Raw genomic sequence first — 14,196 nt, 5'->3', positions numbered from 1 at the left:
AGCCCAGCGGTCCAGCACTGAGCCCTGGGGACACCACTTGAATGATACACTATGTGGAGTATTTCTGAGTGGAATATTTTGATTCAAGCTAAACTACAGTTAAGTTTCATCTAAGCGGTTGTGGGTTTTGGAAGTCAGAGAGAATGTCCCTCTGATACCTTGTTTTCTTTCTCTGATAGCATATTTTCCTTAAAATGGTGTTTTTCAGGCACTGGCCTTTATTTGAAAATGATAACGTCTTCTGTTCATTATGATCTGTGTGGAACACGAAGTGAAATATAACAAAGCCATTACTTGTGATGGTGGTTTTGTTTGCTTGGTCAAAGAAGATGGTGTTGTGCAATTTTGTGGATAGTTTTGGAGCTTCAGAGCCCCATGAGAATGGATTAGTTCCAAAATAAACTGTTTGCTGCCAACTGCTCTTACTCAGCCCTGACGACACACAGTAGAAAAATGCAAACTGCAGAGCTAGGAGACTAAGACTATCAGCTATTCAAACTTCTTTTCACTATTGCCAGTTAGAAACGATTAAATTGAGAGGTTGGCACGTCTTTTAAGTAAAGATATGTTTTCTTCTATGGTGATAATTGATGTGTAGGCTCTATTCAGCTGCACTGGCTTTTCCCTCAGATTTTGTCACTAGCAATGCAAGTCTTTCCCCAAGACTGTTTCACATATGCAACTGGTTTCATCAAGTCCTATCTAACGTTAAATTGCTGCTTGTGGCTGCCTCCAAAAAGCATTTTTTTTTTTGTTGTACTTCGTAGCCATCAGCAGCATAGGACCACGGTGGGTGGACACAGAATTACTTTGCTGATCTGCTTTATACTTGGTTCTACAATTGATCTTATATTTAGGAGGAATCATTATGATCAGTCCTGGGTAGCAGGGTTCATTGTTTGTTCAGTGCAAGGCCTTAAACTGAACTAGTTAATTAAGAAAACCCTTCTAAAGGAGCTCAAAGAATTTAAATAGATATTACTCTTTGATGGGCACTAGAAAAACAGGAAGCCTAAGAAATGTTTGGAAGAGGCAAGTGCTAGCACACAGGCTGTAGCTTCCCTAAATCTTATTTTCTGAAACCAAATAAGCTTTCCTAAGCTTGCCTACATCAGGAAATAGTAATTGAGGAACATGCTCTTTGCATTACAGCCAAACATTCACTAGATGTGTCAATTGCATTACACAAAAGAGCATGCCCAGAGTGATTTCTCCCAACAAAGGCTGTGGGGCACTAATATGTTTCACCAGCAGAACTCCAGGCATTTGACAGTACTTCAAAGATCTGGGCTTGGGGCCTAACATCCCACCTGTACAGATTTCCCTGCTCAGCTAGAATTTGTCAAAAATATGTAGGGATTAGTCAAGGGTGTTATAAATAAAAAGGTAAACAAAACATTGAGTTTAATTCATATTTAAGTACAATTAATTTCTCTCCTGTGGAAGTAAATGTGAAATGCTGCCTTCCCAACCAGCTATTTCAACTAGGGTGTTAATACCACAGCATTTATATCATGTTAAAATGGCTTATACATAACTAGCTAGAAGAAAAATTGAAGCCCATAGAAGCTGCTTATCTTTTAATTGAGTATATTAGCATATGTTAAAGAAGTGTTTAAATTTAATCCCATAACTGAATGTCTCTATTAAGAATAATCAATTTTTCCAGCATATATAATACCACAGGTCAGTATATCAACTAAACTTGTAGTCTGTATATCCACCACTGACTTTACACTGTTTCATTCCACCTTCAGAATTAATCATTGTTTAATATTTGCTTTTACTATGCATTCCAGAATGTCTCACTGTCCATCTTTTGAAATATTTGTCATAAGGAAAAGGAACAAAAGTAGTCTTTTATCTTGGTTGATGTATTTAACACACTACCTACCATACCCACTTTTGCTCTGTAGATATAATTGGTAATTCATCAGCAAAATTATTACTAAGTTCAGTGGCATAAAGGCCATGAAGTCTTTGCTGCTGAGCAAAGTGTACTGTTAGTACAGTCAAGCTTAATTACAGTCAATTTTATAAAAGCAACAGAAGAAGGTCTTTCCTTACCATCTGGATTGCTGCTTTAATGACTGTTAAATGGAATTCAGGAACCAAGCCAGTTTGATTTAGTAATGTTTATTTTACATAGAATAATCTCCAAAGAATATTTAAAAAAACAATCTAAATACTGATTTTATTGCATTTATTTCCTTACAAAAACACAGACAGGCACAATTTATGTATTCAAATACTTCAGACTGAACAACAACTGGTCACTATTCAGATTTCCCCAATACCACTCCAAAGGCTGTGAAAGTAGAAAACGTCTTTTCACATGAGGCAGTAGTGCATTTAGTAGGAATGAATCACAAAATATATTTTTGTACAGTAAGATGGTATTGTCATTTTATAATTACCTATAAAAATTTTTGAATTGCACAATAGGTTTGCTTTACAGTTGACAACTGCCAGAAAATAGGCTTAGTATGTAACTAAATATTTGCCCAAACTATCCCTTAGAAACAAATTAGGACTTCTTTTGGTAAATACTTGAAGTCTACTAAGAACTATGTTATATATCTGAGGTCATTTTAAAATATCTTAATAGGAAGAGGTCAATTTCTGCCTACCTTAAAATCCACGCAACCACAATAGCTGAGCATCCTAAAATGTTTTGATTTGAAAGTACCAACACTAATAAAATCTGGAACTGTTTAAAATTAATTATTCCCTATTTTTCTGCCTCATTACCAATGCTGAAAAGGCACTGTGCACATTTCTCTGAACACTTGGTGTTTTTATTTATTTTTTTTTTAAGGTAGAAAGCGCCCAAACTTTAAACAAATGCTTAAAAGCAATAAAATACTGAATAGACTTCCAAATGATGGGTGCAGACTATGATCTTGGAAGACACTCATTTTCCATAAAACTTCTTATTCAACAAGAATATGAGCAAATTCACATTCACTTTTGCTTTATCGAACATTTTCATTACAGCCACACCTTCATACTGCATCTGCAGCAAATCCTGTAATCAGAAATAAAGGATTTAGTCTGTTTGAAGCCATTGTTACAGTAACAAGATGGAGCTATTTTCATCATATGATAACCATCTGAAAATCCAGATCCTTCACAATTTAAATAATGACAAGCAACTGTTAGATAGGGGTAGGAAACATTACACATCTTCTAGATCCCAAACTGTGACTATCAGTAACAGCAAACCAGAAGAATTACTGTTTTCTGTGTATTTTTGTTTCTCTCTTGGTATTTGCTGCTTGCCGCTAAAGTAATGTGGCAATTGGTTCCATGCAGTTGCCCCAATATAAACATTAGCCCAGCATCCTGCAGAAGTTATATAGTTATTCCTCACAGGATCTGCTGCTCTGTGCTGATCGAGTACTTCATGAATACACATAAAATCTGAAATAGTTTATATGTAGAGGAAATGCAACTCTAACTATATAGCAAAGTAACAAAACTCAAACTCTACCTGGAAATGGAGTTGCATTTTTTCCATCTCAACCCCTAAAAATTTTGCTTTGATTTCAAAGTCACCCACTTCTTCTCCAGGGGTGATATCAAACATCACGTTCTTAAACCTTGAAAGAAAAGGAAGAGTAATTATGCATGCCCTGCAGTATTACAGAGTCCACAGACAATTTGGGGGAAACAGCCTGCAGAACACAAAAAAATCTTTGACTGTAAGCAGTGTAAAGAGTGTCAAATGAACAAGTCCATCCCTACTGCATTGAGTTTGTGGAGATTTTCTTCTATACTTATGGTATGGAATACGAAGTTCTTGGTCTTTTATGCTGCAAAAAAAAATGGGCTTTGGGAATTTCAGGAAAAAAAGGTGGCTGAGCATCAACAGTATAGAAACAGAGCGGCCAGATTTTTGTTCTGCTGTGCCTGAGCATTTCCTTGCTGGTACATAGACAGTCTTTTCTGGTTTCAGTTTGCCTCATGTGGCTTCCTCTGCCTGAAGAACTTATTTGGAAAAAAAATGCAACCTGGAAAACTTTTTTCGATGCAGAGATGGATGGAAGGCTACAAAGAGCAGAAGACTTTAAACTACAGTGGCCTCAAAATAGATACATGAGGAGTATTAAACCATCACACCTATTCACCTTATTATTGTAAGGAAGTGCAGAAAACTAGGCATTTACTCTGTTCTAAGAAAGTGATTGCTCAGTAAATGAAAAGTAACTGCTACAGCTGCTTACAAGTCAGTTATTACCAGTGAGCATGCTGCTGAACTTGTACTGGTTCTGTCTAAGCTAATGCCAAAATAAGCTTATTAAAATATTTTCCCAAGGTGATCATATAGCAAGGTACAAAATAAAAAAAATCATTATGACTATTAGGCTTTATCATTCTCCTAAATGTAGAAATCTGAGGCAATTTTAGGCGTGGCACAGGAAATGGCAAGGATTTTTTGACAAAAGCAAGACCATTTTGAAACTGTTCATTAGGAGAGATTTTGAGTTGTTTTATACCACACTTACTGGCTGGTTTGAAGCTCTTCAATTTCTAGGATGACACCTTTTTCATGCAGTTGTGCAGCTGTGTACTTCAATGAGGTCTGCTTGAGTTTTTTGCTTCCCTTCACCTCCTCTTTTCCATCTAGTTTAATTGACCTACGTGAATTTCTGGGAAGAAAACAACAAAAATGACTTTTGATTTATCCACCAGGTCTTTTACACTTCAACTATTCTTCTAGACGTATTTAGCTTTACTGTACTCTTTGCCTTCTTGAACTACTAATGAACAGAATTAACATGCAAAACAAATCTAAGAGGGATTTTTAGCACACAGTGAATAGTCTATAAAGATTTTTGCAACGATTTTGAATCAATGTTGTCTAACACTTCTTTAAATTCTGTTGTGAAAAGCAACCCCAATCCAAGGATTCCCAGTCATTCCTATAAAATAGCAATTTGTAATCATACAGCAACACAGGTGTTAAATAAGACTGGCCCTTAGTTTATTTTGGATCAATGAGGTGTGCACAGGAAAGATCCTGTTAATGTCAGTAAGTGTCAGTAAATGAAGTGTCATTTTGATACCCAGTGGATTGGCAGGGGGGCTTGCTCTCAAGCAATCTCACCATTCCTGAAAAGAAATGATTCTTTAGGGATTTATTTTCCCCCTTTCCATTCTAAATACAAACCTTATTGTTTTAATGAAGGAAGAAAATCAATAAAGTCTTCCCAAAGCCGCCTAACTTCAAAGCGTGCTAATGGATATATAAAGTAACACTGATTAAATATATTGAACGCAAACATGTCAGGCCTCTTTCTGTAAGGCAGATTTAAACAAATGCAAGACTTCACTTTCCAGGTTTTGATTTAGGTCACAGTGACCGCTCCTATGGACTTTTTGCTTCATGGACTCAATCTTTTGCAATCAAAAATTTCAACTATTGATTAACACTTGCTCTCCCTTCTGATAGACCACTCAAATACTAAAAGGTAAGACGACTCAACTCACTTTCTTGTTAAGTTGTCTAAGCAAGTTTTTATGTAGGTGTTGTAATAATTAATTTGTTCTTCATAAAATGCTGTCTTGGAATTAAGTGCATTCAAAGTCTGCTGGAGTTTCACCAACTCAGCTTTTCGATGATGTCTATATCTCCTTTGATTCCGGATATCCTAAATAAATGTATTAAAGAAAATAATTTATTAATTTGACATGTTAAAAAACTTAGCAAATTAGCATTCAAATCTATAATTCCATAACCTGACTTAATTACTGGGAGAAAGTGTGAACTGTTATGTTAGTTCTTACAAGCACGGTGCCATTAGTATTACAATGTACATGACTGAAGAGAAGACAATGATCATGTTGCTACTCATGTATACAAGCAGCAGTATCTTGAACTCTGCCATAGTCTCCAGGCCATGACAGACACAGAAGTCATAAGGAGGATGTCATCATCATGCTGTAAACAAACTTTCTCACAGCTAGTTAACAGTGAGATGAGAGCTCTTGGGTTTAAAGTAACGATTGAGGTGAGGTAGACGTAAGGAAAGTAAAAGCAACTTCCAGTCCTAAGGCTCATCCCAATCTTCAGATTGCCTTAACAGCTCAAAACAAAGCATTTGACCTTATAGATAAGAAATAAAGTAGAACGGTCTGCTGAATGGCTTTGCTTCAAGTAGAAGCAGATGCCAGTACTTGAACAAAGCAGGGCTTTAAAACGGCACTTCAGAGTCAGTGCAACATGACATTCTTAAACATATTAGAGCTCATGAGTAATTTACTCATTTATATATTCAAATATATTTGCAACTTTTAAAATTAAAGGTAATCTAATATTACTCGTGAGTAATTGAAGGGAAACCAATACACTAAGATTCTTACAGATAGTATTGGATGAGAATTTTGAATAGGAAATGTCAATTTTTACACAACAGGCCCTGTCTTTCACTTATTTTGCCACCAAAGTTGATTTGTTTATCATATGGATGCTTAAACAATTTAGCGTAGCATTCTCCCAAAAAATGTATATTGTATATCCCTAGCTGAAATGGATTTAGGTAGATGCCTAAAAGCCCATCAGTATACAAGGAAGCGTGTTCCTTTTACCTTAGCAATCTCGTTTATGATTTCCTGGTACTTAGTTGCTGGAGACACTAGCCCCGCTTGTTCCAGTGTTCGGAGATTTCTCTGAATTTTCCTTTTCTTTTGTTCTATTGGTAGCTGCCCATCTTCAAAAATAGACTGACTACGCTTAATTTTCTCTGGAGCTTTGGAATCTAAGATGGCACGTTTCTCTACAAGTTTCAAGTGCTCAGCTTCCTGGGTGAAAAAAAAAAACAAACCATAAAAGTTATTTTCCAGTTCATGATAACAGTTAAATATTCAGGTACATTGAATTCTCAAAGATTATCAAGAATCAAGGTGCAGGATTTATTTATATCCTCTTATTACATGGTTTGAAAATGCTGTATTTACCACGCCTTTTGACCTACGTTAAAGTAATTAATCACAACACGTAGATATGTATTTGAATTAATCAAAGCACGTCTTAAATCATTCAGGTAACTCAATGACTTCACTTAGTTGCAGGAAGACTGTCAGGTCTCACAGATGTCCCCTACACACCAAAGTAAGCTAAGACATGCATATTAATGAAATAGCTCTGTGTGTCAATATCTACAGGGAATTCTTCAGCTGGGAGCTCGTCCCACTCAATTCCCATACTGAGGACAGCAAGAGATCCCTAGGCAGATGTTTGCTTGTATTGCTTAAGCAAATAAACTAGATGTTAGGGAACTTGAGTTAAGATACTGAAATTAACAAGTAAAAAATTCAGCTGAAAGATTAATTTCAGGCTATTTGATTGTAATACAGCACAAAGAAAAGGACCTCTTTACAAAAGAATATAAAGAAAGAAATATTCTAGTTGTGCTAGTTGACAGCGAGACTTAACTTTTCTTCTGAAACTGTTACCAATTATACTGTAAAAGAAAATTTGCAAGTCTCACATTTTGAAGACTCTTGATCTGAATAGTCTAAAACCAGCAACAATGATTTAATTGATACAAAGCAGTAGAGAAAGCTGTCAGAGATCTGTTAAGGCTTTCAAATAGCTATAACAGAACAGGTACTTTCTTCCCTATTCTGGCACAGTATATAACTTACCTGTTGTGCAGTGGCTGGTGTTTCTAATATTTCTGATAGCGTATCCCCCGGCTGTGATCGTATCATATCCACAATAAGTCTTTTGGTCCTTTTAAAAATGATATACAGATATTACAATACAGTTGTCAGTGCATCACTTGTGCGTTTCAGTTCAACAGTAAAACTACAGAGCTCCTCTTTTATTATAGATGCTTGGTAATGTTTATGTATCCTAGCTTTTTATGTTTCCGAGCTTCCATTAATACAGCCCATCTGGCTTCTACACATGTCTGAATAAAGAAATACATACATACTTCCCCCTTTAATTTTACAAAACAGTTAACCAACTATGACAGTAAAACAGTTACTGTTAACATAACAAAAATCCAAACAAGTCACATGCAGATTTTAATTATGATCATGACAAATCAACAAATAGGAATTTAATCTTTGCAAAGTCTAAGTTATGCAGGGTACCATGAATGGTCATATTTACTGAATAAGTGGACATGCACTCAAAATTCCTTCAGAAGTTCAGCAGTTTTACGTCTGATGCAGTGCATTTATGCACTCCACTTAACACCAGATATTTTTCTAGGAGCGACGGACAAGGAGCTTTTCCTTGGTAAAAAAGAGGAGCTGCTACACCCTGATATGTAAACCAGTTCTTTTTTTGGTAAGAATTTATCTCATTTGTGCTGCCTTTTCATCCATCTTACTTCCAAGAACATCCTGCTACAGAATTCTGTTAATTTAGAGGACATGGTTACAAATGAGATATAAGTCAGTATTCTTAAAAAATAACAAAGACTTGAAGATGCAGCTTAAATTTCTCAAGAAAATGTTGAAGCATGATCAAGGCTTCTGGATAAAACCTCATGACTTGATTTAAAATGACAGTTTACATACATAAAGTTGGGGGGCTTGCTGGTGTTTTCAGGACTAAAAGTTCTCATAAAAATGGGACAAAATATTTGCTCATATGTGGTCCAAAATCACTGAGTAATTGGGTATGATCCAAGGTTTCATGGAAGGGGCAGCAAAATAGGAATGACTGACAGCATAGCCAGACCCGAAGCTCTGCATCTTCCATGGCAGGCAAACTGCTAAAACTCCTGGAAACTGGTTTGCTTATTCAGAGCTACTATTCTAGCACATTCAACAACCTCTGAAGGACTGCTGTTACATGTGTTTTGCCTTTGCAACCTCTTTGAATCCCCTTCAGTTTTCCAATGGAGGGGGAGGCAAAAACCCCAGACAAACCAAGACACCAACCAATCTCCCTCCCCCCCACTTCCCCCCAGGCCCCCCCCCCCAAAAGAAAAAAAACACACAAAAGAAAACCAGAAGCATTTCCTAAAGTCGCTTTGCTTGGCCACATCAACACATTACTGACTTTCGCTGTCTGACACAACCTTTGTTGGTCTTTGGTGGTCACCACCACAGTACACAGTGACGTACAGAGCACAGTGTTATCACTTTATGCACTGCCTTAAAAACTGGTGCTGATATGGCTGATAAGGCATGAGGCTTATTTCCACTTCCTCTCCCTTCAAATTCCTTTCCTCACATACAAAACCTATGTGGCTCTGTTTCCCAGAAACACTGCGCTTGCGTCTGGATGCATCCCCCTTCACTTGCCACTTGGCACGCGGCACCTATGCTCTCAATCCGCACATACCAGGCGCCTTACATAGAGTCCTGTAGAAAGGTATACCTGCAAATCTTGGGATTTTTCACAGAAACCTTATCAAAACCATTTAAAAAGCAAATATATTGTTATTTCTATGGAAGAGGCATGTCACTTGTTGAGAAACAAGGAACATCCAGGTCACTGCTGGTTCCCTTAGTTTCGGCTAGGTGCCCAAGTTTTCACAGCTGCAGTGAAAGATTTCTCTGGTAGGAAAGTTAAGCATCTGTATTTACATATCTCTTGTGTAAAAGATAGAAGTATTTTAACTTTTGATATTGCAACAATTTAACACAAGTTGCTAATTATTCTTGTCAGATTATTTACTAAATTTCCTCAAAATATAAGAAATGTTACTTGAAAGCTCTTATGGAAAAGAGAAGTTAAATTCTTTTCACTGAATCACTAGATTGGAAAAGACCTCCAGGATCGTCGAGTCCAACCATTCCTATCTGCCACTAAACCATGTCCCTCAGCACCTCATCCACCTGTCTTTTAAACACGTCCAGGGATGGTGACTCAACCACCTCCCTGGGCAGCCTGTTCCAGTGCCCAATGACCCTTTCTGCGAAAAATCTTTTTCTGATGTCCAGCCTGAACCTCCCCTGGTGGAGCTTGAGACCATTCCTCCTTGTCCCAGGAGCATTTTGTTAAATCTCATTCTATTGTTCCAGCCTATTTCCACACAGTGGATTACAGACATCTCCTTTGCCCTTGATTTTACATATTTTTAGGAATTCCATTGAGGTGTAACATTTTATTCCTACATGGAGAGAAAAGGACAGGAAGGACAATTTTTTTTTTTTTTAAGGAACAGTGGCAGAAGTGTCCTTATTATGAAACCAGCTTGGGAACAGCTCTAGAGTCTTGGTCTCTGGAATACCATGTGTCTAACAGTTTTGATTTGACTTTGTCATTGCAGGCCCTTTGCATCGTACTCCCTTTCTTTGTATTTGGTAACTAGTTACAGAAAACCCCTCAGTGGTTTCTTGGTTAAGATTCAGACCAATTTGGCACAATTATAATAGAAAAACTCTTCTTACAGGATAAGTAGTAAGTTTTCTTGCATTTAAAATTTCAGGTTTTAAACAGGCTTTTATGGCTCTTTAAAAAATTGCACAACAGACATAACTAAGAACTTCCTTCAGAAGCAAGACTTCACATGTTCAGTTTACTGGTTTTTGATTTAGAAAAAAAATTCTAACAGGTTACTGTTGAATTAGAGTGTGTATCTTACACTCCTAATGCTTGCGAAAGTGTAAACTTCTTATGTGTGAGCTTCTAACCTCACACATAAGTGAGCTAAAGTGAGCTCTAAAGTGAGCTTCTAACCCTCACACTTGTGGGAAGTAATAGCAGAGACCAGCATTCCATTCTCCCCCTTGTTCAGGAGTCACTAGGATCTTGTAAGCCAGTACTTACTCTGGACATTATGAGAGGTGCTCATAATTTGATGCTAAGTACATTTATAAAAATACTTCCAACTATAAAGTAGCCTGTAAACAAAAAAACTGAGTAAACAATTTACTTTGCCTGGATAAAAGCATGCACTATTCCTGCTGAAGTGACAGTTGGACTCTGTTCAAACACTTGATGGCAGTACATCAGGGAAGTGTTTCCTTTTGAGGGGGAGGAGAGGACAGTGTAATACTGTCCTTTACAAGGCTGGGCAGCTTTTCATCTCTGCTTTCCCAAAACTATAGAATTTTAAGGCAGAATCTTTTTACAACTTCTTGGAAAAGCACTTACTAGATTAGATAATGACCCAGTAACAACCCAAACAAGCAGTAGTATCTTTATTTTTCTGTTAACTTTCTGGAAGTATTGACAGTTTCTATGACTTCGGCAGAATTTTTAGCAAGATTGAAAGAAAAACTGTCTTTTGAAAACTGAGTGCACACACTGCCTCAAAAATGCACTTCACAGCAGGGCAGTGGAGTGGAAGGATGTTTAAAAAAAAATTTAAAACCACACTTGGCTTTGCCAGAATATAGGTTTTTAAGGAAAACTTACTTAATCATCAGGCTTTTGAGATCCTGATCTTCACCTTCTCGTAACTCATATTTGCTTGTTAGAGACAGTGAAATCTCTGTTTTTGCAAGTTGATTCAGTGCATTTCCCTTGTTGGGGTCATTAGGATCAACAGCTCCTTCTCCTGTAAGGAAACATCATTTACTTCAATTTTGCTACTTTATGTGTTTCGATGCATGACATGAACAAGAATATAGATAAATCGCTGAATATCATCAGAAATCTGAAGTTTATTAAATAGCATAACCATTCCTACAATTTTGAAGCAGTCTTTTTTTGGACATTGAACAATCAAAGCCATAAGTTACCTATTTATAAGACCAGTTAGAATATTTTGGAAATGCCACCAATTCTTGTGTTTTAAGCATGCAAGAGTCTCGTATGCCTTCTCAAAGAGTATATTGTTTAACATCCTCTGCAGTGATAGTGAAAAATCAAAGTAGCAACTGTGTTTACAGACTGTTCACTTGGAAACTGGTATTATCCACAGCATCCTAAGTACTTTCTAAACAGTTCACATCTTAGTACAATTAAGGCTACAATTAATAGCAGTCACATTTATCTCTTGCAACTTTCTAATAGATTTGTATAATTTTTAAAACTTTGTTTTTATTTGGATAATTAAATGTCAGAATAGTGCATTCTCTTCAGAATTCTCTGCACACTTTTTGTAAATTTATAGCCAACATTAGCAAATCTTAAAATCAGATTATCAAAAATCTCTCATTTTTTAACTGCAGCTTGAGCAGAACTGGATTGTGCTGCTCAAAACAATCTTCGGATTTCAAATCACATCACTAATCTTCAGAGTGAATATTGCAGTTAGAAGGTTTAAATATAAGGAGTGATGTTACAAAATGCGTTCAGAGACAACTTCTATATTAAAGGAAGAAGCTGTCACCATGAGAGACCAGAGAGTATTTGTATCAAGCCCAAACTTAATTCTTCCCATAGAGAGACATTAACCATAAAAACTAAGAACAGCATACCAAGGAAAGACTCTACATCAGGAACAGGTCCCAGCCCTTCCAGCAATTCATTCAGCAGGTCATTTGGTTCACTGGCAATGGCATCCTGATGTTCTAATAGCAGCTATAAACAAACGTAATGAAGTCATCATCCAAAAAAAACCCATTTCCAGTGTCTTTATAGTTGTAAGTAAATGTGGAGACTAAATGCTGAATAACACAGACCTAGTGTGATCAGGATTACGGAAGACCCAAGGAGGGGAAAATCATGCTCAGTTCTGGACTACAAGTTTAGAATCACTCTTGTTGGAAGACAGCATGCCATGCTCTTCTGGCAATCATCTCCAGAGGGCTGAACATCACAGCTGAACAGAAGTTTAAGATTTGCCTTTAGAACTAACAAACTATCACAGAGTAAAGGGCAATAATCCCAAGCAGAGCATTTCAGTGCTGCATCCTGAACTAAGCACACAAAGGAATGAAGATGGGATTGATGATCCATAGAAAGGCATCAGTTTTCTGTATATCCGTTCCAGTAGCTTACAAGAGCATCAGTGATGACTTTCAGACTATTTTGTGAGAAACCAGCTATGCAGTAGCTGCTTCACAATCTCTAATAGAAATAGAAGTTGAAAGATTTATGAACATATTTAGAATAAATTCCATTGTACCTGGACATATACTTAAAGCTTTAAGCCACAAAATACTGGTAAGCCAAGTTAATAAAGCACATGAACACAGCAGTAACATGTTCTTGAGAACAGGCTCTTGCTGTCTGTGAGAAAAATAACTTCATGCCGAGTTAGATAAAGCCAACAGCATTAGTAACCTCTAGATTCAACAGTCCATTCACCATAAAAGAATATTCCTTACTTGGATAACTGAAAGAGAATGTTACCATGCTCCACTCAAGTTTAGCTACAGCAAGGCATGCATAATAGGGAAACTTCCAGGATTCTAAGTATTTTAAACTCTGCAAGTTATAGTCAGTCAAGAGTTACTGGTTAGTAGAAATTTACAGACAACTAAAAAGCCTATGTCCAAAAAAAGAAAGGCATTTAAGATGTACTCAGAAAACAGAAGTGAGCCTTATAACCCCATAACCATTAACTTGTTTTAAGTAAGTTTCTCTTACATGCAGCAGCCACCCCACACTGTGAATTATGTTGACTATGGTACTGTGAGAACTGCTGTGAAATACTGAGTACTGATTAAAACTCCACCATGGTTGTTGCTATACAAGCACAGAATGAAAAGAAGACATTCACAGAACAAATTCTTTGGGCCAAAGGAAAGAGATACATGGCAAAGTACTAAAAAGGAAAGACGGTGAATGCAACAGATCCTGGATTCCAGTTGCATCCTACATAGGTGTGCAAGGAAAATTAAGCTTATGCAAGTGCCATGTGAGATGATGACAGGGGGCAGATCTGAAATTTTTTTCTAAAGCTGAGCTACAAAATGTTTATGCATCTCCTGCAATGCAAACTTACTTTCTAACTTTACACTTACAGATAAGGTGTAGTAAGAGAAGTCCACTTGGATCAAGGCTCAGGCTCTCAGTGGGGGTTTTGTGAAAGAAGTTGCATGGGACAAAGGAGGATCACCTGGTAAATATACTCCCCACAGAGTGTACAGTCTTCAGACCCAATTGCTTGTTTCCTCCTCTATGGAGGCAAGCGCTCGTAGTCACATTATCAAAAAAGACCATTTCCTTGACTTCCTTTGTTTGGCATTTTACTTTCACTAAATTACTTCAGATTTGGTATTTTATCAGCTAATGTAAAGTTACATAGCAATAAACTCACTAAAATGAGTATTTGAGGAAGACTAGTGTTTAAATGTACCCACTAATCAAACATGCAGGCATAGATATGT

The 14,196-nt window shown here is 36.9% G+C and overlaps 1 protein-coding gene across 4 annotated transcripts in view; it reads right to left on the bottom strand.

Moving 5' to 3' along the window:
* Window positions 1-2,789: 2,789 nt before the first annotated feature.
* The window catches only part of IQGAP2 (IQ motif containing GTPase activating protein 2), a 134,174-nt gene continuing 122,767 nt past the window's right edge, over window positions 2,790-14,196 (bottom strand). For all 4 annotated transcript variants that reach the window (XM_069880715.1, XM_069880717.1, XM_069880716.1 and 1 more), the window contains 8 exons: window positions 12,340-12,442; window positions 11,333-11,474; window positions 7,651-7,738; window positions 6,592-6,804; window positions 5,494-5,654; window positions 4,509-4,652; window positions 3,494-3,602; window positions 2,790-3,028 (listed from right to left, as the gene is read on the bottom strand). In XM_069880715.1, coding sequence (XP_069736816.1) covers window positions 2,915-3,028; window positions 3,494-3,602; window positions 4,509-4,652; window positions 5,494-5,654; window positions 6,592-6,804; window positions 7,651-7,738; window positions 11,333-11,474; window positions 12,340-12,442 — 1,074 coding nt within the window. In that variant the 3' untranslated portion in view covers window positions 2,790-2,914. The remainder of the gene's footprint in view (window positions 3,029-3,493; window positions 3,603-4,508; window positions 4,653-5,493; window positions 5,655-6,591; window positions 6,805-7,650; window positions 7,739-11,332; window positions 11,475-12,339; window positions 12,443-14,196) is intronic.

The sequence above is a fragment of the Phaenicophaeus curvirostris genome, chromosome Z, assembly GCF_032191515.1.
Source record: "Phaenicophaeus curvirostris isolate KB17595 chromosome Z, BPBGC_Pcur_1.0, whole genome shotgun sequence".
NCBI lineage: Eukaryota > Metazoa > Chordata > Aves > Cuculiformes > Cuculidae > Phaenicophaeus > Phaenicophaeus curvirostris.
Note: the sequence above shows the minus strand (reverse complement) of the source record. Positions and strands in the feature narration are given on the sequence as shown.